At 49.6% G+C, this 27,939-nt stretch overlaps 1 protein-coding gene across 2 annotated transcripts; it reads left to right on the forward strand.

Moving 5' to 3' along the window:
- Window positions 1-9,572: 9,572 nt before the first annotated feature.
- CCDC61 (coiled-coil domain containing 61) lies at window positions 9,573-27,738 on the forward strand. Of its 2 annotated transcripts, none has more exons than XM_082605927.1 (14): window positions 9,573-9,619; window positions 16,788-16,946; window positions 17,199-17,281; window positions 21,086-21,243; window positions 21,821-21,982; window positions 24,226-24,436; window positions 24,526-24,608; window positions 25,294-25,463; window positions 25,582-25,657; window positions 25,985-26,133; window positions 26,224-26,302; window positions 26,472-26,526; window positions 27,231-27,309; window positions 27,424-27,738. In XM_082605927.1, the coding sequence occupies exons 2-14, from the start codon at window positions 16,799-16,801 to the stop codon at window positions 27,519-27,521; spliced, it is 1,551 nt and encodes a 516-aa protein (XP_082462053.1). In that variant the 5' UTR covers window positions 9,573-9,619; window positions 16,788-16,798; the 3' UTR covers window positions 27,522-27,738. The 2 variants fall into 2 exon arrangements, with proteins under 2 accessions (XP_082462053.1, XP_082462054.1); XM_082605928.1 differs by having other exon boundaries at window positions 27,237-27,309.
- The last annotated feature ends 201 nt before the right edge of the window (window positions 27,739-27,939 follow it).

Raw genomic sequence — 27,939 nt, forward strand, 5'->3', positions numbered from 1 at the left:
AAGGAGCCAGCCTGGGGGCTGGGATTGAGCCAGAACAGACTCCAGGGAGGAGGGGTTCTTTGCCTGGACCCCAGTAGGGGCAGGAGAGATGGAAGGGTGTGATCAGAACCCAACATACAGGGCTTCCCTGTTGGCGTAGTGGTTAAGAATCCACCTGCCAATGCAGGGGACACAGTTTTGAGCCCTGGTCCCAGAAGATCCCATGTGCCGTGGAGCAACTAAGCCCGTGAGCCACAACTACTGAGCCTGCGCTCTAGAGCCTGCAAGCCACAACTACTGAAGCCAGTGAGCCACAACTACCGAAGCCCGTGTGCCCAGAGCCCGTGCTCAACAAGAGAAGTCACCACAATAAGAAGCTCACGCACCACAACGAAGAGTAGCCCCTGTTTGCCGCAACTAGAGAAAGCCCGTGCGCAGCAATGAAAACCCAATGCAGCCAAAATTAAAAAAAAAAAAAAAAGAACCCAGAGCAATTAACGCAGGGTATCGCACACAACGTATAGTAGCTACAAGTGTCAACCCTAAAGGCAGATCCTCACTCATCCACCTGACAAAAAAATTTTTGAGCACTTACTACATGTTGGGCATTGTTCTAGGCACTGGATATATGGCAGTAAACAAAACAGACACAAATTCCTGACCTCATGAGCTCACATTCTGGAGGTAGACAATAAACAAGCAAAAGAAGTAAAACATAGTCTGTTTGAGGATCGTAAACGCCATGAAGAAAAATACATTAAGGAAGGGGGATGAGAGATTGGGGTGCAGGGGAATGGAGGGAGGCTGCAGTTTGGTTTTTGTTTGTTTTGGCCGAGCAACACAGCTTGTGGGATCTTAGTTCCCCGGCCAGGGACCGAACCTGGGCCCTCAGCAGTGAGAGTGTGGAGTCCTAACCACTGGACCACCAGGGAATTCCCTGCAGTTTTAAACAGAGTGACAAGGAAGGCTTCGCTTGAGGGGGTGACATTTGAGCAGAATATGAAGGTTAGGGAGTGGGCCATATGGGTCTCTGGGGGAAGAGCAGGTGCAAAGGTCCTGAGGCTGGAGTGCACCTGGTCGGTTGGAGGAAGAAGGAGGAGCCCAGGGAAGCTAGAGAATTGTGGGGAGGGGAGAGCAGGAGGGATGAGGCCAGAGAGTTAGGCAGGGAACACACTGTATCTGTCTTGAGGGCCACTGTAAAGACTTAGCTTTGACTCTGAGTGAGATGGGCAGCTTGGGAGGGTTTTGAGGAAAGATCTCAGTTGACTTAGGTTTTATCACAAGATCCTTCTGGCTGCACGTGAAGAACCCTATGTGGGGGGCTGGGGTAAAAGTAAGGAGCCCAATGAGGAGGTGAGAAGTGCTGGTGGCTGGACCAGGGCGGTAGACAGCAGTGCAGCTGGGGAGACATCACTGGAGTCCTAGTTCTCCCATGTGACTCTGGGCAAACCATTTCACCTCTCCAGAGCCTCAGTTTCCCCATTTACAAATGGGAGTGATAATACAGCACTCACCTCTCAGGGCTCCTGTCTGGTCTGTGTGCGGCAGAGCATGAATAGCCCTTGACCCAGAATGTGTACTCAACAAACATTGCCTGCTATTGTCACTGATATTATCCTCCAGGCTCCCAGACCAGGGAGGTTCTGTGTCCTGTTCAGTGGGGCAAGGATGGGCTTTGGGAAGGAGGATGAAGAGAGGAGGTCTGATCTTGAGTGATGAACTTATATTTATCTGATCCTTGGGTATATTTGAGTCAGAGAATCTTGGAGCAAAAATTCTTGTGCTGAGGGGGACTTGAGGGTCTTTTATTCCTAATAGACTTTTTTGTAGGATGGGGAAATGAAGATCTGGAGAACAGTTGTATCTTGCCCAGGAGCCCACAGTGAGTTGGGGGCTGAGCCAGGGCTAGACTCCATCCCCCTCTCCTCAAGCATGTGTTCACGATCCTGGCTGCCTCCTTGGTGATCATGGCATCTGACCACATCCCCTCCTCTCCCCGCCCCCGCCAAGCCTCAACATCTTCCTATGACTTCCTACTGCCTCTGGGATAAATTCCAAACTCTCCCAGTCACTCGGGCCAAAAACCTTGCATTCGCCCTTGACACCCCCTCTTTCCCTCACACCCACATCCAATCCATCAGCAAACTTTTGCTGCGGCACCTTTAAATTCCAAGTCTGACCCCGTCTCGCCACCTCTATCAACGTCACCAAAGTCCAGGCCCCCATCGGCTCCCATCTGGACTCCCACAGGGGCCCCTTTCCTGGGATCCTGGCTTCTGCCCTTACCTATCCTTTTGACAGCAGCTGAGCCATCCTTAAAAAAGGCAAGTCAAATCAGACACTGTGCTGTATGCAAGAGAAACAAAAATGGGGTATCTGTAAGAACACTGAGAAACAATATAGATTTCTTGCCTTAGGCCTGGTGGAGGGAGAAGGAGCTTTCTTTGCATCTTTCCACCGCGTGTGGTTGGGGAAACCGAGGCATCAAGAGGTTAAGTCACTTGCAGCAGAGCTTGGAATTGAACTCTGGCAGCCTGGCTGATGAAGCTACCCCCTTAACTTTATCACACTGCCTCTCTTCCTCGGGAGTTCTTCTCTTTTCAGTTGAATTTCTAGGTACACCCTCACCCCTTCCATAACCTCCCCCCTCCCTGGGAACTTCCATGCTTCTCGAGCTTAGAACCAGCATAGGCTGAAGCTGATTCTACACAACCACCTTTGCTGGAATTTAGTTTTAGTAATTTCCCCCCTTCATCTGCCCGCTCCCATAGGCACCCACTCTAGCGTGCTTAGTTTGGGGCTCCCAGTCCTTCTATTCTTTTACAAAGATCCCTAAGTATCATTAAGGTCAGTTTTGTTGTCTGTGTTTTAAATTTGCAAAAATGTCACTGAGCAAAGAAACTCATTATCTTTCTTTCTTTGTGTGTGTGTGTGTGTGTTTTTGTTTGTTTGTTTTGAGAGCTCTCGATGTGGCTGTGCTTATTTCTAGCTCCTGAAGAGTGAGTCTTATAGACTCTGGAGACGCTGCCTGGGTTCAAGTCCCAGCCCGGCTGCCCACTAGCTGAATGACCTCGGGCAAGTTACTGAACTTCTCTGGGCTTTGGTTTCTCTATCTGTAAAATGGGGGTTGTTAAATCATGGTACCTTTCTCACAGGATCGTTGCAAGCTGACATCTTAAAGCATTTAGGAAGCATCATTAAGCATGGCATGAATATCAACTTCTACCTCTTATACTGCTGTGGGATGTTCCAGGATATATTTTCCATTCCACTTATTTAAAAATTTATTTTATTGAAGTATTGTTGATTTACATTCCATTTTTTGAGACTTAATGATGGACATCAAATTCTTTCCAACCCTTTGCTACCTAAACTCCATTCAAGGCTCATCCTCATACACACCTCATTTGGACAGTGGGGAAATGAGGTTGTCTGGCATCCTCAGATTTAATTTCTCAAAGTATTGTCAGATTGTTCTCTGGAAAGGAGACACCTATTAATACTCCAGTGCCCAATGACCTGTTCTTCCACATACTTCTCCAGAACTTGGTGTTCTTAGACTGTCTAATTTTGGCCAATCTAGTGGATTTGAAAGTATTGCTGGGCTTCCCTGGTGGCGCAGTGGTGAAGAACCCGCCTGCCAATGCAGGGCACATGGGTTCAAGCCCTGGTCCGGGAAGATCCCACATGCCACAGAGCAACAAAGCCCGTGCGCCACAACTACTGAACCTGAGCTCTAGAACCCGTGTGCCACAACTACCGAAGCCCACGCGCCTAGAGCCCGTGCTCCGCAACGAGAGAAGCCACCGCAGTGAGAAGCCCGTGTGCAGCAATGAAGACCCAATGCAGCCAAAAATAAATAAATAAATAAATAAATAAATAAAATATTAAAAAAGAAAGAAAACATTGTTTTATGTACTTTCTTATGTAGATCAATTAAGCTTCTCTGGGTTGCTTTAGTTTGCATCTCCGCTCAGAATTACTACAAACTTACCTGTGTGTGTGTGTGTGTGTGTGTGTGGTTTTGAATGCCAACACTTTAATATTTTAGCCACTATCACAGTAAACAAGGGAACATAATAGTACGTCCTTCCTATATCGTGATGATAATTGCCACTGTTTATTATATGTTTACTACATGGGAGGCACTGTGCTAAGGACTTTATCTGTATTAACTCATTTATTCCTCACAAAAACACTATGAGGCACATGCTCCTGGTATCACCCCCGTTTTACAGATGAGAAAACTGACACACAGAGAAACTGCCTAGAAGGAGCAGGGCTGGGATTCAGACCCAGGCAGCCACGCCCATTCACCACCTCACTGCCTCTGAACAAGACGATGCACGAAAAGTACCTGGGGTTTAATGAAGGCTCTGAATGATCACAGCTGTAAAAATGTTACAAATGTTACATTTCACAAATATAGTAATAACAGCATGTCACATTAAAAAAATCATGTTAGAGTGTGTGAAACCCAGAAGGGACTCACCTGGACCTCTGTTCCCCCATCCTGTAAAGGGATAAGGTTGGACATAATCCTGATCCCTATTCGTTTCACAGTCCCTCTGTCTTCCCAAATCAAAGCACTTAGAGCTATTACAGTTGCCTTCCTTTCCAGCACTCACCAGGTACCAGGTCCTGTTCCTAGCTTTTATGTGAATGAGATGGCAGGCAATTCTCACCTAGCTTTTATGTGAATGAGACTGCAGGCAATTCTCACCTAACTCTCCTTCTCATGTGCCACGTGCCATATGCCTGCACCTGCTGAATGTGGCTGGACAAAGACACACAATGCGGTGAGCCTGAGTTTACCGTAATTTCATACTTGGAAGCCCCGCTCATGCCCATTCACTCTCCCACATTCCTGGAAGCATATTTCACACCTTCTCCTCCCTCCTTCAACCTCTACCACCTCCTCTGTGTCCTCACTCTCACCCTTGACCCTGCTGCTGTTTTAAATCCATCAGAAGAGAATTTCCGCAGATTCCCAACATATGTATCCCAGCTACCTGTACCAGAGACCCTATTCTCAGCCTTCCCTCCGGCTAATCATGGGACCCACTCCTAGCCAAGGCCACTTCTTCACGTGTGCACTACATCCCATCCCCTCTTGCCTACTCAGGGATGTAAATCAAGCAATTCTCTCCTCTACTGTATCATCAATTCTCCCCTCTCTTCTGGATCATTCCCATTGGTGTAAAAACACGATGTAATACAAACAAGCTTTATTAACCCCGTCTAGCTGCAGCTCCAATGATGTGCTGCTTTTTACAACAACAAAACCCGCCAAAAAAGTTATCTGTACTAATATCTCCAATTCCTTTCCTTCAGTCCGTCTTGAATCACTCCAGTTAGGGTTTGGCTCCACCACTTGGCCAAATCACCCCTTGAGGTTATCAGGAACCTCCCTATGGCTCAATTGAATAGTTCAGTGCCCTGCCCGCGTGTTACCTGAGCCTTCTCTCAGACAGTCACACCCTCTTCCTAGGTTTATTTTCATCCCTTGACTTCTAAGACACCCCACTCTCATGAATTCCCTCCTATCTCAGTGGCTGTTCCTTCTCAGACTCCTTTGTTGTTTCTTCCTCATCTTTGGGGTCTTTAAACATTGGAGGGTCTTGGGGCTCAGTCTTTGGTCCTCTTCTCTTTTTTTCTCTCCACTCACTCCTTTGGGGATGGCCTCCCAAATTCATTCATCTATCTATCTATCTATCTATCTACTTACTTACTACTTACTATCTATCTACTTACATCTATCTACTTACCTATCTATCTATCTAGGTTGGACCTCACCCTTGAATTCAGACTCGTCTATTCAGCTACCCTCTCAACACTTCCACTTGGAAATCTATTAGGTACCTCAATGCATCCAAAACCAAACTCCCGATCCCCACTCTTCCCCTGCCTCCCGCACCTGCTATTCATCTAATCTCAATAAATGGAAACTTCATCTTGGCAGCTTCTCAGCTCAAAAACCTTGCAATCATTTCTGACTCCTCTTTCTCTTCCTCCCAACACCCAATCCATCAGCAAATTCTGTCAGCTCTACCTTTAGAATAGATGCAGATTCTAACCACGTGTTTCCACCTCCACTGCTACCACCCTCAGAAAAGCCACCATCATCTCTCATTTGAATGATTTTTTGGTAATCTTTTGCTTAAAACATTGTTTTATTGAGGTGAAAGCCACACACCATAAAATTAACCATTTTAAAGGGCACAGACCAAAGGCATTTCATACATTCACAATGTGGTGAAAACATCATCTCTATTTAGTTCCAAAACATTTTCATCATCCCCAAAGGAGACCCCACACCCATTAAATGATTCCCCATTCCGCTCCTTTCCACCCCCCAACTCCAGTCCCTGGCACTGCTAATCTGCTTTCTGTCTCTATGATTTGCCTATTCTGGACATTTCATACAAACAGAATCATACAATATGTGACCTTTTGTGTCTGGCTTCTTTCACTTAACACAGTGTTTCAGGGTTCATCCATGTTGTAGCACGGATCAGTACTCCATTCCTTTTTATAGCTGAATAATACTCCATTGAATGCATAGATCATATTTTGTTTATCCTTTCATCTATTGATAGACACTTGGGTTGTTGCCACCTTTTGGTTATCATGAATGGTACTGCTATGAAGATTCATGGAAAGTATTTGTATGAACACAAGTTTTCAGTTCTCTCGGGTATATACCTAGGAGTGAAATTGCTGGGTCATTAGATAATTCTATGTTTAACTTTATGAGGAACTGCCAAAATGTTTTTCCCAGGTTGTACCATTTTATCTCATTGGAATTATTCTAACAGCCTATTCTTAACAGAGTATGACTGCTCAAGACATGAGTAAAATTATGCCCCTGCTGACCTCAACCTTCAGTGGGTCCCTTCTCACTCAGAGCAAAGACCTCACAATGGCTTTTAAGACCCTACACAACTTGGCTTCTGGATCCCTCTCAGACTTCTTCTACCACATTCTCAGTCACTCAATATTGACCTCCTCACTGTTTTTTTTTTAAAGACTATATTTATTTTTATTTTTTGGCTGTGCCGCATGTGGGATCTTAGTTCCCCAACCAGAGATCGAATCCGTGTCCCCTGCAGCGGAAGTGCTAAGTCTTCACCACTGGACCACCAGGGGAGTCCCCTCACTGTTCTTTAAATGCATCAGGCATGCTCCCAACCTCAGGGCCTTTGCACTCACTGTTTCCTTTTCCTGGCATGCTCTACCCCTGGACCACAAGGCTGGTTCCTTCACTTACTTCAGGTCTCTGCTCTAAGCCAGCTTCGCTGAGACACTTCTTTGACCATCCTGTCCCCTTTACTCTGCTTTAGTTTCTCCACAGCACTTATCACCACCTGACATTTATTTATTTGCATTTTATTGTTTGTCTCCCTTTTACTAGAGCATGGGCTTTTTCTGCCTGTTCACTGAGGTACCTACTCTCAGCACATAGTGTCTGGAATATAAAAAAGTGCCTGGAATATAAAAAAGTGCCTGGAACATAGCAGGTGTTTAGTAAACAGTTGATGAATGAATGAATGCACTGAACTCCATTTACAGATTAAGAAAGCAAAGCTCACAGAAGATGTATGGCTTATGGACAGTCCCAAGCTGGTAAGAGGAAGCCTTGAGAGACTATTTTTTTTCCATACGCTTTGGGATTCTAATCCAAGTCTCTCTGATTGCAAACCCCCAAGTTCTTAATAGGACTCTTTAGTGGACTTTATGTCTGGGCCTCCTAATAACCCAAAATGTTAGTCTTTTAGCAATACTCAATCTAAAGGTGGGAAAACTCACACCCAGGGAGGGAGGGGGTCCCCACAGCCAGTTGGTGGCAGTGTCAGGACTAGCTATTATGCTTCAGGGCAGGATTTCTGGCATTAGCCTCTGGCACACAGTGGACATTCAATTCAATAGATGCATGATGACAGGTATTCAGAGTGGATTTATAGTAAAGCTCACATAAGCTTCAGGGCCCCTGATTTGCATAGGCCCTTCCATGGCCCTAGCAAGGTGTTCCTATGGGCTGATGTTTTTGTAAAATTCGCAAAAGGAAGGTATTTAAAATGCAGCTGGTTAAGACCACTGGTTTTTCCCAGTTCTATGTCCCCCTGTTGCATTTCTCTCTGCCATGGGTGGGGCTGGAGTCACCTTGGTTACTGGATCTAGGTGAGGGGAAGGTAAGTCGAGGATACATTTAGGTCGGGTTCCATGGGACGTTTTGATGTGGTTCATAGACACTTTCAGCTGTACTTAAATTACCTAACTAGTTGTCCTGGTGTCTGGAATGGCTTCCAGAATAATCTTATTGTCCAAGGTGCTAACTCACTAGTTACAAGGCCAGTCTGTTGTGGTATGAATGGTCCTCTAGTGGTCTACTCCAGAAGCACCTGCATAATGAAAGGGAGTCAAGAATTAAAAGGACTGAGCTAGAAGCTAGTCTGTGGAAACATTTTCCAAAACATGTAGCTTACATGAGTTAAACTTTATGAAAGTTTTCACAAATTTCCAAAAAACTTAGATGACATCACCAATACTGACTTGTGAAGCTGAACTTTTTCTAAATGATAATGACTAAAAAAAGCTCCATCAAGTATGCTAGAGGAAAGATAATTTACTTTTCTCTTCTCTCTGCAGATCAGGATATTATGAAATAAGTATAAGCAGCCAAAAAAGTAGGAAACATACCACAGAGGTGTGTCAGGTAGTAAGTTAATAAAAACATTGCCTTATCTTTGGGGATTTTGCAGTGTTTGTGGCATTTGTCAGCTCTTTTAAATATGTACCATTTAAAAGTAACAATAACAATATTAAAAGTACAATAACAATTATTTCATATTCTAAGTAAATTTTCATGTTCATACCCAGTTTTGTGTTAGTGATTTTGTATTCCTTTTCTTAAAGAACGCTCCCCTCCCCTACTCCCCCATCAAATTCTATAAGCTGTATCGTCCCTATTGATGACTCATAAGCCAAAATAGGGGTAGTTTTCAAGCTGTGTGATCCCGGGCCAGTGGCTGTACCTCTCTGAGCCTGTTTCCTTAGTGGCAAAATGGGGATCATAATAGCCCCTACATTGCATGGTTACTGCTAACTATTAATAAGCCAAGGCCTGCAAACTGCTAAGTGCAGGCTTGGAACGCACTGAACGATGACAAATCTCAACCAGTCTTTAGGAACGTTTCCGCAGCTTCTGTACCCGCGGCCAAGACCTTCCTCTGCGCAGGCGCGTCGGACACTCTCCTCCAGCCTGCCCCTCCGCGTGGGCGTGGCCTGCTCGGCCGCAGGGGGTTATGGGCGGAGTCAAAGAGCTACTTCCGGGATTTCCTCCCCTCTCAGAGGAACAACCTTCTTTGTATGACTGGCAGTAGTAACCGGCCAGTAGTGATTGGAGAAAAGACTGACGACCCGACCCATTTCGCAACCTCTCTTCTGAGTTGGCCAATTGCAAGAGTTGGAGGGCGGGTTCTTCGCTGGGGCGGGCTATAGTGACGGGCGTCTGTTTTGACTAATGGGAACTTGGCTGCGAGTATGCCAGTACCAATCAGAAGCGAGAAGGCCGGATCCTGGGGCGGGGCTGGAGCTTCGGCAGTTGAACGGCTCGCGAGGAGGGGTGTCCGTGGAGAAGGTGAGAGGAGGCGAGAGTAGATGGTGTGCGGGCCGGGGTAGCGATCCTGGGGGGAGGGGATGCTCTTGGGGGGAGAGTGGGCTGGGCAGGCAGCAGAACTGGCAGTGTGAGAATCGGGAGGGGTTGCCCTTTAACAGGGATAGAGTTGTGAGGCAGAGGGCAGTATGTGAGGCGGGGGGTGTTTTCTGTTTCGCAGGAGGCTCTTTAAAGGGGGAAGCGTGTAAAGTAGGAGACAGGAGATGGTAAAATATAGAAATGTCCTTGTAAGATAGCCTTGCGATTTAATGGGAGGTTTTAAGGCAGAGGTTTATTATAGAGCATTGTGGAGTGGTGGAAGTCCCTGCCATCAGTTAAACCTTTGATTTGGGTGGAGGGCAGGTGAAGAACAATATTGAGTGAGAACTCCAAGGATGAGGGTGTGCTTTGACGAGGTGTGAAAGCTTATGATACACGTAGCGTTTACTGAGGGCATACTGTGTGCCAGGCACCTACCAAGTGTTTTATGTGAATTAACTCTTAAACTTCTTAACCCTACCGGTGGCTAAGAGTGTGGGCTCTGGCGTTGTGTTGCCTGAGTGTGAATGCTGGCTGGCTTTGCCACTGGCCCTGCCACTAGGTGAGTTGTTTAACCCTCTGTGCCTCGTCTCTTCTCAGTCTGTACCATTCACCTTGTGGCCTCACCCAGTCTCTTGGCTTCATATGCTCTTTATGTAATGATATTTCCAAGTGTCTATCTCCAGTCGGGATATCTACTCTGAACTCAAGACTCATATGTCCAATGGCTGGCTCTTCTCTACTTGGAAGTCCAGCTGACATACAGACTTTAAAAACTTGTCCCAAACTAAATTTGGCGTTTTCCCCCTTCAACCTCCCAACCCAGTTGATGGCATTCCCATCCTTCCAGGTACTTAGGACAGAAATCTTGGAGTTGTCGTTCACTCCTCCCTGTTCTTTCACCCACGTACTGTCTGTCAATCAGCAAATCTCACGGGGCTACCTTCAAAACACATCCAGAATCCAACCGTGTCTCATCACCTTCCTTGCTCTGGCCTAAGCCACCACCTGTCCTTACCTGATCTTTTGCAGTGGGCGCCTCACTGGGTCCCCTGCCTCTGCCCTTGACCCCACGGTCAAGTTAATACAAAAGTCAGATCATGTTGCTCCCCTGTTCAAACCCTCCCATGGCTCCCATCTCACGCAGTCAAAGCCTTTGCCAAGCCTACAAGGCCCCACCTGATCCAGCTCCCCCTCCTTCCTGCTCTCAAATCCCACCAATCCTACTTGCTCACTCTGCTTCAGCCACCCTGGCCCTCTTGCTGTCCCTCAAACATAGCAAATACATCCCCACTTGGGGAATGTACTTGCTGTCCCCTCTGTCTGCATTGAGTTCCCCCAGATGCCTTTGTGGCATCTCCTTCAAGTCTCTGTTCAAATGTCAACTCCACAGACAGGCCCTCGCTGACCACCCAAACTAAAATAGCTCCTGCCACTGGCCCTTCACCACCTGGCTTTACTTCTCTTCATAAGTTTTACCACTACCTGACATATGTTAGTGTTTGTTTATATCCACTGGGCTTCTTAGACGCCCCTCACTAGAGTGTTGGCTCCAAGTGGATCTAGAACTCAGCACCTAGTGCTTAAAAGGTGTTAGTTGTACTGTTCCACCATTACCACCACTTCGTGGGGGGTCTCCCTGTGATAAAGGGCAGGGTTGTTGAGCTGGGAGGGTGTTGGGGTCTAGATGGGATCATAAACTGGGCAGATTGTGGTGGCCAAGGGCAGAAGATCTCAGCTCTAGTTCATGCTGGGGGAGCTTGTGGGAAATGCAGATTCCTGGGCCCACCTCCAGAAATTCTGCTTCTGTAGGTTTTGGACCAGGCCCAGGATGATGCATTGTCATCAAGCTCCCGTGTTGATGCTGAAGGTCTGCGGCCCTCACTTTGAAAGACAGGTCGGTTCAGAGCTTGGGCTGGAACTCTCATCATTCAACTCCTCTTCTGTGGCTGGCCCAATGCTAGGCCATGTTGGGGACTCTGCAGTGATCGAGGCAGCCCTTTACCCAGCCTGGGAGTCAGGGAGGGCTTCCTGCAGGAGGAGACATTGGGGCTGAGACCTGGAGGATGACAAGGAGTGAGCTGAGAGGAGAAGACCTTGCTTGTATCTCCAGTGCCTTGAACCCCGTCTCCTGGCATCGATCATTAATTCACAAGCAGCCCCCGATCTGTGCCAGGCCCAGGGTGCTGAAGATACAAGAATGATCAACATGGCTGTGCCCTCATGAGCTTCTGGTCTGGCAACTAGTCATCAGCTAGTTGCACAGATGGTAACAGCTGACCAAGTGCCAGGCACTGCTTGAAGCACCTTGTATGTATTGACTAATTCAGTCCCCACAATAATCCTATGTGAGGTGGGAACTCTTATTATCCCCGCTTTACTGATGGGGAGAGGCCCAGAGAGGGTAAATGCCTTGCCGGGGGTCACATTGTGGGTTAGGATCTGAACCCAGGAGTCCCCAGCCTGCAGCGTGTACCGTGCTTAAGGTGTGAGGCCACATTTGGATTTGTGCTGGAAGGGAAAGGAGCAGAGAGTTATGGCAGGAAAAGGAGGGTAGTCAGGGAAAGGCAGCTGATTAAGGAGTGAGGGGATGAATGTGCCAGTCCCTCACTGCAGGGTTCGAGGCAAGATGCTTCATCCTCTGTGAAATGGGGGATGGTTACAATACCTACCAGAGAGCAGAATTAAGGGTGAGTCACTGGTTGGTAGGTGTGCATAGTCCTTATCTAAGGCAGAAAGCTTTTGAGGGACAGTGGGGGAGGGTGTCTGTTATCCCAGGGGGTGGTGATGGGCTGCGGTGGGCACTATGGGGGTCTGGATTGTGGGGTGTCCTAAAGGGCTTTGGGGTCCATACATTCCAGGGGGATAATGTGGAAGGTTTTGATCTGGAGTGCAGGGCTAAGGGGAAGGGGCTTCCATCCAGCCCCAATTCACCCACATGGTGGGGGGCGGGGCAGTGAGCTGGGGGCTCGGAAGAGTCACTGAGGCCAGGCCACGTGTATGAAGGTGAGGTGGGGGGTACGCTGTATTGGAGACTCCAGCTAGGTCATGGCTGGCGGGAATATTTGGTGTGGGGCGTGGTGGTGGCAGATGGGGGGAAAACAACCATCGGGTAGGGGCTGCCAGGGGCGGTGATTTACCCATGTCTGGTGTGGGACATGGTGATGTGGACTTGTTTTGGGGGAGCCCAGCGTGGAGGACTGTCAACTCCGGTCCTGGGGTGAGGACTGTGAAATCTGAAATATCCGGGGAGCATAATTCGGGAGGAGGAGCCGGGGCGGTGATGTCACACTGGAAATGGAGAGGGGGTCACCTTAGTGAAAGATGAGAGGGCTGGGGGTTGGAAAACTGAGTGTGTGCACGCGCGTGTGCACTGAAGCCATGATGTCATAAGGCCGGAGAAGTGGTTTCAGGTGTGTGGACCAGAGTGGGGCGCTGGGGAGTCCACCCGGAGTGCACTAGGTGGAAGTGCCGACGTCGCGGGTTGGTAGGGGCGGGGCCTCAAAGGCACTGCACCCCGGCTGGGTTGCGGAGGTCACTAAGCTGAGGCGAAGAGGAGCTGGGAGAGACGTGCGACTGGAACAAAACCAGCGACCAGGATGGGCCACTGGTCGGCGGTCACAGACCGCTGGTTGGAGTCACAGAGCAAGGATGGAGGATGCAGGTAGAAGGACAGTGTCGGCAGTGGGGGCAGGGTGGGGCATGAAGGAGGGAGGGAGTGACTCGGTGCCTGGAGGATCCCAGAACTGGGAGGGGAGGGGGGGTTCAAGGAGGGCTCTCCGAAGGGAAGAGAAGTGGAAAATGGGGGTGGTGGTGCGGGGAGTGTACATAGAATTTGAGAGGGAACAGAATCCAGATGAAATATCAGGGTTACAGAATACAGGCTGAAAATGGGGTGTGTGTGGAGTAGAACCTTGGGCAAATATGCAGACAGAATCCAGGCGGAATAGTGTATGTGTTGGGGGGGACAGGACAAAATTCAAATAGAATATGGGGGGAACCCCAGTAGAACACGGGGGACTGGGAGAAGGGGAGTGGCCAGAATCTCGAGGCCATCTAGGGAATGAGTGATGGGGAGCTGGGGTCAGGAGGGGAGAGTCGAGCTGGCTGGGGAGTGTGGGATTGATTAGAAGAGAGGACGGAGGGAGGAGGGGAGCGGGCGCAGTTTGTGCAGGTGAGGAGGCAGGTAGGTGTAAGGGGAGAGTTGAATTCGGGCAGAATATTCAGGCACTTACTATCTGGAGACTGAGGTGTTGGCTGTGTCATCAGGGCAGTGGGATGCAGAAAGGCCCTGTTATCTAGTGAAGGGCTATGAATGGGGGGCTTATGTAGGGGAGTGGGGAAGGAGGAGGGCAGGGCCGGGTTGGCAGCGGGGATGAGGTGGGGCGGCTCCCCTTCTTCCTCTGCCTCCTCTGGAGAGTTGGGTACCAAGAGTGGGGTGTTGAATGGGGCGGTTAGGCTGCGTGGCTCGTCAAGTGTTCCGCTGCTGTCTTTGGCGCCGTGGTAACCGGGACAGCGCAACCGCTGATTGGCTTGCGGGGTCTGAGGGGCGGGGTGGGTGGGCGGGGTTTAGGACACCCGGTAGGGCGGGGCCAGCGCTGCCTGGCACCCGCACTGGGGGCCAGGGGATGAGGGATATGTTGACATGTGTAGCTGTTTGTTTGCCCGTAGATCAGGAATTATTAACCTCCCCCCTCCCTTCTGAAACCCCAGAGAATGAAAGTACAGTAATGAGAGTGTGAGTGGGAAAAGGTTCTCCAGATTTCATCAGTCCGTCCAAAGCACCAGAGACCCCCTCCCCCAGATAAAGTTAAGAGCTTGGGTCTAGAGGCAGAGACGTGCCTCTCAGGATGGCTGGGGCTCTGGCGATTGTCTTTGGGCATTTGAGAAAGGGGATCTGTGGATGAGCCTGGCGGTGTGGTATTCTGGGAGACTCTGAAATTACTTGCAAAGGTTATGGATCTACTCATTTATCTGGGGAGGGTTCAGAGGTCTCATTAGATTCTCAAAAGCTCAAGGACTCTAAAAAGATTAAAAATCACTGACCTAGAGGGACTTCCCTGGCAGTCCAGGGGTCAAGACTCGGTGCTTCTGCTGCAGGGGGTGCGGGTTCGATCCCTGGTCGGGGAACTAGGATCCTGCATGCCGTGCAGTGGCACGGTCAAAAAAAAAAAAAAAAAAAAAATCACTGACCTAGAGATTCAGGGCTCAAAATATTAAATTTTCCAACATCAGAGTTTAGGAAGGACTAAATTGGGGAAAGTGTGAGGACTAAAGGAGACAGTGGGGAGAGAAGGAGGTCAGGCACTGGAGGAGTCCCCATGATCTGGGTTGGGGGCATCCCTGGGTGGCTCTGTCTTTGCAGCACCTGTGGTACTCTGCACAGGGCTCTTTTTCTCACAGAGCCACAGTTTCCCCATCTGTACACTGGGAAGGGAATGGGCTGGCCTTGTCTCTCTAGTCCCTTTCAAGCTCAGAAACAACAACAAAGTAATAATAACAAGAATAGCGATGACTGGGAGTGGGGATGAAATAGATGAAGGGGATTAAGAGGTACAAACCTCCAGCTATAAAATAAGCCACATAATATGATCATTAATATTGGAATAACTTTGTATGGGGATAGATGGTTACTAGGTCTGTCTTGGTTATCATTTCATAATGTATGCAGATGTCAAGTCACCATGTAGTACACCTGAAACTAACATAATGTTGTCCATCAACTATATTTCAATAAAAAAATGATGATGCTGATATGTATTGAGTGCTTGCTTGGGTCAGGCATGGTTCAATTTCACCAAGGATTTTAACATGATTAATTCCTTTAATCCTTACACCAATCTAAGGAGATGAACGCTGTTATCCTTCTATGGGCTTACAAAGGCCTGCAGGAACATCATCTGGCCCGTTACCTCTCTGATCTCCTCACTTTCCCCCTCTCCTTCCCTCACGCTGACCTCCTTAGTGTTTTCAGAACAAACTAGGTACATCCTGCCTTGAATCTTTGCCTGGCTGTTCCCTCTACCTGGATCCTAATCCCCAGATATTCACCTGTCTTCCCCCCCTCTCTCCTTCCAGGCCTCTGCTCAGCAGGGAGGGGGTGCCCCTTCCCTGACCACCTTAGCTAAAAGAGCAACCCCTACTTGCTAGTATCCCCTTTCCCCACCTGTTGACATTTTTATGCCTCTAACTGTTGCCACCCTCTTGAGGGTAGGGAAGAATCTGGTTTTTCATCATATCCCCAGCACCCAGGATGGCACATGCTTTAAAGATAAGGAATCTGGCTCCAAGAGAGGTTAAGTTACTTGCCCATCTAAGTGCACATAGCTGAACTTGGACAGGAACCCAAGCAGCCTGGGGCTCCCATTCTGAACCACTCCCTAGAATTCATGCTGAGGGTGGAGGCCTACCCTCTCCTCCAGCTCCTCGTAGAACTCACCGTGAGTAGTAGTCCTGTTGGCTGAGAGAAAGTATTTATGCTTACAGCAGACTAATGAAGGAGTTCAATTATTTATTCAATGTAAATGATTTGAGTTTATCATGGATAATCTGTTATCCATGCACTGGCTGTTCTCTCGACTTGGACCACTTTCCTTAGGGATAGCCACTTGGCTTGTTCCCTGACCTTCCTCAGTTCTCTGCCCAAATGTCACCTCCCCAGGGAGGCCTGCCCTTGACCCTCTATTTAAAATCTCTGCCCAGCCTGATCTCAATACTCTGTCTCCATTTACAGCTTGACTTTTCTCCACAAATGTTTAAATAAATGAATAAATAATAAATATATAATGAGTATAAGGATTAATAGATTAATAATCAATAGTATTAATCTTGATCCTCTTATTGGAAATCATATATTCTGTTAACCAGCGTGTACTGGGCATAGTAATGTGCAGGACACAGTTCCAAGTGCTTTTACGTGTATTGTCCAATTCTCATGACAGCTCTATGAGGTAGGTGCCATTACCGTACCCATTTTCCAGATGAGGAAATTGAGGCACAGAGAGGCAAAGGCTCTTTCCTAAGGTGGTACATGGTGGAACCAGGATTCTGGCCTTCCAGCTCCTGAGTCTGGGCTCTCAGCCCCTCTGGGTTTCTGTCTCATTCCCCTCTCCAGCGACACTGGCCATGGACCAGCCAGCTGGCCTGCAGGTGGACTACGTCTTCCGGGGTGTGGAGCATGCCGTGCGGGTGCTGGTGTCTGGGCAGGTGCTAGAGCTGGAGGTGGAGGACCGGATGACCGCTGACCAGTGGCGGGCCGAGTTCGATGCCAGCTGTGAGTGTGCCTGCCTGGGTGGGCTCACTTGTCCTTCCCTGGGATCAGCTTCTCCCAGAAGATGAGGCCAGTCAGGATCCTGTCCACCTGCCTCTTCTACCTGACTAGAAGCTCTCTAAGCTGGGGAGGGGGTGTAGGGCTCATCTCTTGGGCCAGAGGCACTGGTGTTGGGGAAAGGTGGAAAGCTTGGGTGCATTGCCCTTTGGCTGGGCAAGTGGTCAGACCTCAGGAAGGACTTTTCTCCCTACCTAGTCATCGAAGATTTGACTCACAAGACAGGGAACTTCAAACAGTTCAACATCTTCTGTAACATGCTGGAGTCGGCCCTCACCCAGGTAGGGGCCAGGGTTGGGGGCTGGGGGAGCTGTCTGTTCCCTGGGTCTCTGGGAGGGTAGATGCCCACCTGATGTATGCAAGACCCTCTGCCTTCTCTTTCATTGAAGGAACAGGGCTATCGTTTTCTTTTCTTCTTTCCCAAATGTAAATGCCTTATTCTGATTGTAATTCTAATGATAGTCATTATCATGGAGACAATTCAAGTCACAGAGAAATGTAAAGAAGAAAGTAAAAACCACTCCATTCCCAATACTCACTCCTAGTAATATTTTGTTAATATATATATATTTTTGGCCGCACTGCATGGCATGTGGGATCTTAGTTCCCCAACTAGGGATCAAACCCACACCCCCTGCATTGGAAAGCAGAGTCTTAACCACTGGACCCCTGGGGAAGTCCCTTTTATTAATATTTTGATGGAAGTCACTCCAGCCATTTCTGCATTTCTGTATTCACTTGTGAACGTGTGTGTATTTGCAGATCTATAATTTTATATAGTTGATATATTTCCCAAGGTATTCTGCAGCCTTTTAAAAGATTCAACAATAATTCATAAAAATTTAGTCATGTCAGTGGATATAGATAATCATTCATTTCATTTACTGAGCATCTGTTGTGTGCCAGGCACTGGAATACAGCACTAAACAAAAGAGACGAAATTCCTACCCTCACCAACCTGACAGCCTAGTGGGAGAGACAGACAATTGAAAAAAATATATAATGTCAAATAGTTAAAAATATTAATAGGAAAATAGAAGCAGGTTGGAGCTTAGAGTGACATAGATGCTATTTAGACATCATTTAAAAACTGTGAACTACATTATTTCTCTGATTACAGGTAAAATATGCACTCATAAAATTGTGATGATATTAAAGTAATGTGTGACTTAGAAAGTAAGAGTCTAAATTCTGTTTCTAGCCCCCACCTCAGGCTGTTAACATTTTGGTATCTATAGGCAGTATAGCATAATGGCCAAGATCATGGACTCTGAAATCAATAATCACTACCACTTACTACTTGGGAGCCGTGGGCCAGTTACTCCATGTCTTAGTTTCCTTATCTGTAATGTGGGGATGATAGTAGTCCGCATTTCATAATGTTAGGAAAATTAAATGAATTACATGTAAAAAGCTTAGAATAGTGCCTGGCTCATAATAAGTGCTATACAGGTATTGTCTATTTTTATTATGATTACAACTTTTGAGTTTATCATCCTTGTTAGTGGTTGCTTAGTATTCCAGTGTACCCATGCATCATGATTTATTTAATCCAGTGGTTCTCAAGCTTTTTGGTCCCAGCGTGGATGGACCTAGAGAGTGTCATACAGAGTGAAGCAAGTCAGAAAGAGAAAAGCAAATATCGTATAATAAGGCATATATGTGGAATCTAGAAAAATGGTATAGATGTTCTTATTTGCAAAGCAGAAATAGAGACACAGACGTAGAGAACAAATGTATGGATACCAAGAGGGAAAGGGGTGGGGTAGGAGGAATTGGGAGACTGGGATTGGCACATACACATTATTGATACTATGTATAAAATAGACAACTGATGGGGACATACTGTATAGCACAGGGACCTCTACCTAATGCACTGTGGTAAGCTAAATGGGAGGGAAGTCCGAAAGGAAGGGGATATCCGTATATATATGGCTGATTCATTTTGTTGTTCAGTGGAGGCTAACACAACATTGTAAAGCAACCAAACTCCAGTAAAAATTAATTAAAAAAAAAAAACTTTTTGGTCTCAGGACCGCTTTATACTCTTAAAAATTACTGAGGACACCAAAGAGCTTTTGTTCATGCAGGTTTTATCTATCAATATTTGTTTGCCATATTGTAAATTAAAACTGAGAAAAATATAAAGATATTTACAAATTCATTTAAAAATAACAGTAACGGGCTTCCCTGGTGGCGCAGTGGTTGAGAGTCCGCCTGCCGATGCAGGGTACACGGGTTCGTGCCCCAGTCGGGGAAGATCCCACATGCCGTGGAGCGGCTGGCCCGTGAGCCATGGCCACTGAGCCTGTGCGTCTGGAGCCTGTGCTCCGCAACGGGAGAGGCCACAACAGTGATAAATAATAAATAAATAAATTAATTAATAAATTTAAAAAAATAACAATAACAAACCTGTTACTCACCTAAATAACCTTTTTATGAAAAATATTTTCAAAACCAAAATTATTTAGTAAGAAATATAGTGGGGTTTTTTTAAAACATTTTTTGCAAATCTCTTTAATGTCTGGCTTAATAGAAAACTACTAGATTCTCATGTGCTTCTGCAGTCTGTTGTGATATGTCCTGATTGACGTACATGCAGAAAAATCTGCCTCAGGAAGATATATAGCTGAAAAAGGGAGTCCTTTAATAGCTTTTTCAGATAATTGTGCATATCCTCTTCTGCCAGCACATTAAAACTGGACATGTGGTAGTTTCTTAAAGGTTTATCGCAGTGTGGAATCTGAGACCATACCAGTGAACTTTACCTATTCTGTGACATTAAAATCTATTGGTGTATCTTTACTTTGCAGGGATCTTTTACCCATTTTCTAACATCATGCATTTGTAGCATCATTTGTAACATGCATTGGTCATTTGGAAAATATTGGTTCACGGAGTTGTGCAAATCTTCCAAATGTTGACACATTTCATTATACAATATCAGGAAGTCCTATTTGTTAATATCCTCACTGATCTGTCCAGGAAAGCCTTTCAACACTGAGAAGCTATCAAGCACACAGAGGCAGATACAAGTTTTCCAAAATTCTAATTTTCACTTTAAAGTTTGAATTTTATTGTTGGCAACAAATACTGTTAGCTGTATTTTTTGAAGTGACAGGCTTGCTTTGTTCATTTTTGAGAAAATGCTTGCCAAACATTGAAGACTGAATAACCATAGTTTTTGTCTGTCAGTACCCTTTCAAGTAAAAATAGTGTTCCATGAAAAAGTGGCTAACTTAGCTCAAAATTCAATCACACAAGTGCTTTTCCTAGAACATGTCATACCTTGATATGCAGCCGAATGTGTACTTAACATTTTGTCGCACACAGTAGTAAAAATCTGTGCACTCAAGGGTCAAGAGTCAAAAAAATTAATAATTTGGGGCTCCCTGGCGGTCCAGTGGTTAAGACTCCACACTTCCACTGCAGGGGGTGCGGGTTCGATCCCTGGTCGGGGAACTAAGATCCTGCAAGCTGCGCAATGCGGCCCCCCCAAAATTAATAATTTTTACAGGTTTATCAAGGACATTCCTAGGTTTCATTTTCTGTGTTTTTATCTAGTTATTTATTTATTTGTGTGTTTCTCCCTCCTTCCCATCCCCCTGCGGAGACTGCGTGGCAGTGGAATATACAACGGTTACTAGTGCATTTGATGCCCCTGGCTTGCTTTCTGCTAATGGGCACCAGCAGTTTTACCCACCATGACTTTTGCACCATCTGTGCAAATGTCAACACAGCAAAAAAGACAGATGACATCTTAGTAGTATTATGCAAGGTGTTCTGACCCCATGGACTCCCCTGAAAGGGTCTTGGGGACCCGCAGGGGTCTGTGGACAGTACTTGGAAGCCACAGCACTAAGCTGTCTCCTATGGCTGAGCATTTAGGTTCTTTTCAGTTTCTCCCTCTGATGATGTCCTGTGGCAGCCCCTCATGGGGCAGGGCCATCTTGATCACCAGCCTCAGTGTGGAAAAGCCCAGCTAGCCCAAAGAATGAATGGGGCAAGGCCCAGGTGTGTGGGTTGTGTGCTCTGGGTATGGCCACATTGGGTCTTTTGGCAGCTCCTCCCATTCTCTCCAACAGAGCAGTGAGTCGGTTACCCTTGACCTGCTGACCTACACAGATCTGGAGTCCCTGCGGAACCGAAAGATGGGGGGCCGCCCAGGCCCCTTGGCCTCGAGATCGGCCCAGCTCAACTCCAAGCGCTACCTGATCCTCATCTACTCTGTGGAGTTTGACAGGTGGGTACAAGTATACCCACCAGGCTGGTAGCTGGTGGTCAGGTGGGAGAGGACATGGATAGAACTTAGGAACCCCTGGTACCCAGGGCTAGGTGGGGATGTTGCTTAAGCCTAGCCTTTGGAATCTTCAGTGTTGAGGGTTATATCATTTAGTATTGTGTTTGGCTACAAGTATCAAGATAACCATTATCAGTACCTTAAACAATAGTTTATCACATAACGAGATGTCTAGGTAGATGGCTGCTACTCAACAGTTTTGTTAGGGACTCAGGCTCCTTCTGTTTTTGTTTATGTTCTTCCTCATCTTTAATGTGTTGGCTTTTTGACTGCATCCTTATCGCTTCATGGTCACAAAATGGCTGCTGGTTCTCCAGGCGTTGCATCTATATCAAAGCAGGAGGAAATGGAACAGGGCTGTGCTTGTTAATTGTATCAGCTGTTTTTATCAGGAAACCAAAAGTGTTCCCAGAAGACTCCCAACCAATTTCCTGTAGTATTTGGCCAGAAATGGTCACATGTCCTTTCTTGGGTGGATTCTTGGCCTCTGAGATGCCACGGTTCTAATCCTCCTTCTCAGGATTCACTACCCGCTGCCCCTCCCGTACCAGGGCAAACCAGACCCTGTGGTCCTGCGGGGCATCATTCGCTCACTAAAGGAGGAGCTGAGCCGCCTTCGAGGGCTGGATGGCCAGGACACTCGGGACAGCCGGGAAACTGAGATCTGGCATCTGCGGGAGCAGTAAGTCTGGGGGTGGGGGTGGGCGGTTGGGGCTGGGGGGGACACATCCCATCATGCACTGCGGGACCCAGTGCTTAGCACTGTTGGAAGGACAGCCATCCCTCATTCCCCAAATACTTATTCTGAGCCCCTCCTCTGTGCCCACCATGTGTTAATGGTGCCGGGGACACAGCAATGACCGAGATAATTCTGGCCCTGTCCCCTCCTGGGGCTCCCAGTCCAGTGTGGGAGACAGATCTGTCTGCAGACAGTGAAGATTCACCATGGGTGGGGCTGAGGGAGTCCAGAGGGAGACCTGACCCTGCCTGGGAAGGGAGGGGTGTTCCAGGCAAAGGGAACAGCACGTGCAAAGACAGGGTACGAGGCAGGGCTCTGTTCAGTTGAATGCACCTTCACCAAGCGCCTCTCTTGGGCTGGCCCCTTGCCTGCCCATGGTGTAGTGCCAGTGCAGGGGGCAGAGAGACATTGATCACATACCCACCTGAGTATATTGCAAATGGAGATGGGGTTAGGCAGGAAAAGGGAGCCTGTGTCAGGGGAGACTGTGACAGGAACCTGATGGGCATGTTTACCGAGTGCCTGCTGTGTGCTGAGGGCTGTGGAGGGGCTGACTGGGACTGTCTCCATCTGGTGGGGGCCCCACTCATTGGGGAGGGCTAATACTATTTTTAGTAGTAGTAATAATAATACCAGTAGCTATTGTTTATCGAGCATTTAATTGTGCGCCAGGGACTCTGTTCAGTGCTGTATGATTTAACTGATTTAATCCTCCCAAAGTAGGCACTACTGTCGTCCCCATTGTATAGAGGAGGAAACAGGCCCAGAGAGGTTAGAGAATTTGCCCCAGGTTACACAGTGAAGTAATATGGCCTGGCTAGACCTTGAATCCAGGCAATCAGCCCAAGCCACCTTTGGTTCCTCAGCCACTGTGCACTGCTGGCAGCTGCTAGCCCAGGACTGAGCGCTCAGTGCTGCCTGGGAGGACCAGACCTCTCCCCTCCCAGAGAAGTGCAAGCTCGTGGGGCTTGGAGAACCTTGCGAGTCTTCCAGGTGCGTGTGCATGTGTTTCCCAGGATGGCCACAAGGTGGCGTCATCTGCCCTGAGATCCATAACTGGACAGTTGGTTCTTACCTTTCTCTTCCCAGCTTGGAGTTAGGGAGTTTGGGAAGACTCCAAGATTCATTCATTCAGTCATCCAACATTTACTGAGTTCCTGCGGTGTGCCAGGCACACTGCCTGGCCCTACCGATGTTTACTGAGCCATCAGTGCCAGACAGAGTCTAAGCGCTCTTTATAGATTCTTACAACCTTATCAGTAGGTGTTATTATTATCATCCCGCTTCACAGAGATGTGAAGTGAAACTGCCCCAGGTCACACAGCTTGTAAGAAGTGGAATAGAGTTGGATGCCATCAGCCAGGCCACAGAGCCCGAGTTCCTACACAGTGACCAGACAGCTGGAGTGAGGATGCAGACAGAAGACAGATAATCACACTGATCAACGTCAGCTCCACCATGATTGGTGCTGGGAAGGAAACGTACGGAGAGCCAGGAGAGGAGAGAATAGAGGGACATGACAGCCTGGCTGGGAGGGCAGGCAGGCTTCCCCGGGGGGGATGTGATGTTTGGAGGATGAGTGGAGTGGTTCCTGCCAGGAGGGAATTGCGTTTGCAAAGAGCACTATGGGAGAGGGAGGTGGGAGGAGAGGAGGGGAGGGGCGAAGTCTGCTGGAAGGGACCGAATGGGGAAGCTCCTTGGAGAGTGCGGGGGAGCCACAGATTTAAAAAAATGTTTTATTGGGGAAAATGCCAAGCACGCACAGTAGACAGTAGTATAATGCACGTGTACTTGTGCCCCAGCTTCAACGGACTTCAGGGAAGTCCCTGGATTTTGTTGATTTTATCTCCATGGTTCACGTAGTCCCCTGTTCTGTTTATTTCCCGCGAAGTGGTTGTTAAACCTATAGGCTAATCCGATTCAGGTTTCTGGGACAGTGCCTTTCTCTGTGGGGCTGTGTATTTGCTACTGTCAGGTGGTGTTGGGACTGAGGGGTTTGGATATTGAGAGCTGGATCCCTGTCCTATAAAGTTCCTATCAGCTCAGCATCTCTTGATGGCTTTCATTTGCATTTCTCTAATTACCGATCAAGAAATGGTGCGTGCCCACCCCAGTGGAGGAGTGAGGATAATGGGACCGTGCCCTTCACCCCGCCCCAGCATTCGCTTTCTACCTCCTCCTCCCAGGGTGTCGCGCTTGGCGGCTGAGAAGCGCGAGCTGGAGGCCCAGCTGGGCAGATCGCGCGAGGAGGCGCTGGCCGGGCGGGCGGCGCGCCAGGAGGTCGAGGCGCTGCGCGGGCTCGTGCGCGGCCTGGAGCTGGAGCTGCGGCAGGAGCGCGGCCTCGGGCACCGCGGGTCCGGCCGCCGAAGCCAGGATTGCCGCCGCCTGGCCAAGGAGGTGAGGGGGCCGGGCGGCCGGCTGGGCGCCGGCGGGTCCCGGACTTTGGCTTCAGTCGGGACCTCTACGCCCCTCTTCCCTCCCGGCAGCTAGAGGAGGTGAAGGCGTCGGAGCGGAGCCTGCGTGCCCGGCTGAAGACGCTGAACACCGAGCTGGCCATGTACAAGAGGGGGTGAGGGGCGCGGCCCGGGGTGGATGGGGCCTTGGAGCTGTGGACCCCGCCTGCAGGTGGGCTCCGGGCGTGGTTGGGCGGGGCCTGAGTGACGGGGCGGGGCCCAGGTAGGGTGGAGAGGGCGGGTAGAGCCTGAGAGTGGGCGGGAACGGAGGGATGGGTGGGGCCTAATGGACCGCATGGGGCATAGGGAAGGACGCACACAGTAGTTGAAAACGATGGGCGGGGTCTGTAGAGAGATGGGCAGGCCTGAGGCGGCATTCAGGAGGATGAACCCGGAGATAGGGACCGAAAAGGGGCGGGGCCTGAGGTCTAGTTGAGCAAAAGGGCGTGGCTAAGCAGGTGGGTATCCGAGTGATGTTTGCCGGCATGTATTGGGGTGGGTGTTGAAACATTGGGAAGGATTTCCAGGGAGCTTTGGGAGACCTCTGGGAGAAGGGCCTGGTGAAAGGATGTGTTAGGATGTAGGGAAGTGACAGATGGGTTTTGAGGGGGCGTGGTTTGTGGGGCTCCGATAGGGGTGGACCCTGGGAGAAGGTATCTGTGAGGATCGTGTAAGTACGTGAATGTTTAGGAGTTGATGGGGGATGGGCCTGGCGTTTTGGAGCGGTGCAGTCCGGGAAGAGGCTTGGGATAGGAGTTGTCGTCGCGGGTGGGAAACTGACAGTGGGCTCTGTGCTCCCAGGAGACGGACTACACCGGTGGTGCCGCCCTCGGCCCGGGAAGATCGGGCTTCGACGTCTCGGGAGCGCTCCACGTCGTGTGGCCGTGGCGCTGCCCGCTCCTCATCCCGGGAGAGCGACCGCGGGGGCCGGGGTCAAGGCCGCCCCGCCCGCCCCTCGCCCTCGCCCACAGGTCTGTGACGACCCTGCTCTGCCCGTGGGAGGAGGTGGATGGGGCTAGAACTGTGGAGGCGTGATCCTATGACTCCAGCCTCCTCTTCTCTCCACACCCCACCCCGACCCGGTCCTAGGTGGTCGCGTGCCCCGTTTCGACCCAACAGCCTTTGTGAAAGCCAAGGAGAAGAAGCAGAGAGCGATCAAGATGAAGTTAGCGCCCATTTTCTCCTCCCCTGCCCATATCCCTGCCCCTTTACCTGACCCTCTGACCATCCATCCCCAACTCCCATCTCCATCACCTGTCATCTGCTCCATCTCTCCCCTTCCCCTGCTCTTGCTTCCCGCCTGACCTCCATCCCCTCTCCTGATCGCCAGCCTCCCCCATCCCCCCGCCCTGCTTATTTGTCTCTCCCACCCCTACCTGGTCTGTGTCTCCGCATGATTTTTCTCTATTTAGGTGTGACCCACGGGGCGCAGCGACGCCCTTTCCCGAATTAGTTGGGTGCACAGGTGGGCGTCTCCTTTCTCGTTCTCCAGGCAGCAGCAGCAGCAGCAGCGAAACCGATTGGGCAGCGGAGGAAGCGGGGACGGTCCATCCACCTCCTGGTCTCGCCAGACTCGGCCCCCCGCAGCCGTGACCGGTCGAGGAGATGCGGCTAACCGCTCCCGAAACCGCAGCTCCTCGGGTAACTTGGGCTGGAGCGCGCGGGACTGGCAGACGGGCTGGGCGGGGCTGTGGCCAGTGCAAGAGCCTCACACTCTCCTTCTCCCTCTAGTGGACAGTTTCCGCAGCCGCTACTCGTCCGCCAGCTCCTGCAGCGAGTTCGAGGGTTTCTCTGAATCCCTCCCTAGAGGGTAAAACTTGGGCTGGGGGAAAGGACCGCCTCCAAACGGGTGTCTGGGGAAACAGTCTTTTGCGGGGAACTTGGGTGATGGAGGCTGGCGCCTTGAAACCAAGGAAGAGGGCGAGGTGGGAGGTGCCACAGACCCCTCCCATTGGTCCTTGATTACTCCGTCCTCTCAGCGTTCGTCGCCGGGGGAAGCCGCCCAGCCCCACCACCTGGAGTGAGTCCAATACGGTGAGTGCCTTTCCTCAGGCTTTGGAGGAGGCAGGGGCAGCGTTAAACCGCCGGAAGCTCGCTGGCCCTTTCTCCCGTGATTCCATTCTAGGGGATCAGGTTGTAAAGGCGGCTCCGCAATGCCTCTGGAGGCAGTGTTTTTTTTTCGCGGGCCTCTCACTGTTGTGGCCTCTCCCGTTGCGGAGCACAGGCTCCGGACACGCAGGCTCAGCGGCCATGGCTCACGGGCCCAGCCGCTCCGCGGCATGTGGGATCTTCCCGGACCGGGGCACGAACCCGCGTCCCCTGCATCGGCAGGCGGACTCCCAACCACTGCGCCACCAGGAAAGCCCTGGAGGCAGTGTTTTGAGACCTTTGGATTGGAGAGGAGGATGGGGCTGAGGTGGGGGCAGGAGACTCTGGTTAGGAGCACCGGCTCTGGTCTCAAATTGCCAGCTCTTGAAACCTGCCTCCCCTTCCTAGAACCTGTGTGGCTCAAGGTAGCTACTTAGCTTCTGTAGCTCAGTTTCTTTATCAGTTAAGTGGGGATGGTAATGGCATTCACGTCTGAGGGTTCTGGTGAAGGTACAAGGAGTTTATTTTGCATATAAGTGCTCAGTAGGTGTCAACCCTTAATTTTTATGAGGTCCTTTGGTTCAGAATTGCCGGTGGGATTTGGGGGGCAGGCATAGAGAGTGCCTGACCCCCTTTCCTGCCACCCCCAGCAACAGAAGCCTAGCCCCCTGGAACGCGGCCACCATCAGAGACGCCTGGCGGATTCGGGGCGCTGGGTCCCCAACAAAGGTGAGCCTGGGACTCCACATCTCCCCCTCACCTGCCCCAGAGCCCGCTGGGATGCTACTGAGGGCAGGATATTGGGCCCCTCACGGACCCCCACAGCCACTCCTGGTCTCACAGAGTACAGCTCGGACCACCAGGCAGCTGACATGGCCGAAATCGACGCCCGCCTGAAGGCCTTGCAGGAATACATGAACAAACTGGACATGCACTCGTGACCTCGGAGAGAGACTACTGCCCCTCCAATGGATTCGGATGGATTCGGCGTGAGGGGCGGGGCTGGTGTGTCCTGGCCCCGCCCAGGCTCCTGCTCCTCCTGGTGCTCTTGGGGTCTCAGGTGTGTGAGGCCCCAATACTACATCTCCCGCAGGCATTGCATTCTGGGAGGGAGGGATGGTAAGTGTGTATTGTAAATAAACATATGTGCCCTTGGGATCCCTCAGCTTATGACTGAAGGGTCGGGGTGGAGTGAGGAGGAATGAAGATTGGGTGGGGAGGGGGTGTAACTGGGACCCGTGTGTATTTCTGGCCATGCCTATGACTGGGCGGCAGATTGGAGTACAGGCTCAGAAAAAACTCCTGCACTCTCTAAAGCAATGTGAGGGGTGGACCTGAGGGGTGGGAGTGAGCAGCTTG

The sequence above is a fragment of the Mesoplodon mirus genome (assembly GCF_964341445.2).
Source record: "Mesoplodon mirus genome assembly, chromosome: 19".
Lineage (NCBI taxonomy): Eukaryota > Metazoa > Chordata > Mammalia > Artiodactyla > Ziphiidae > Mesoplodon > Mesoplodon mirus.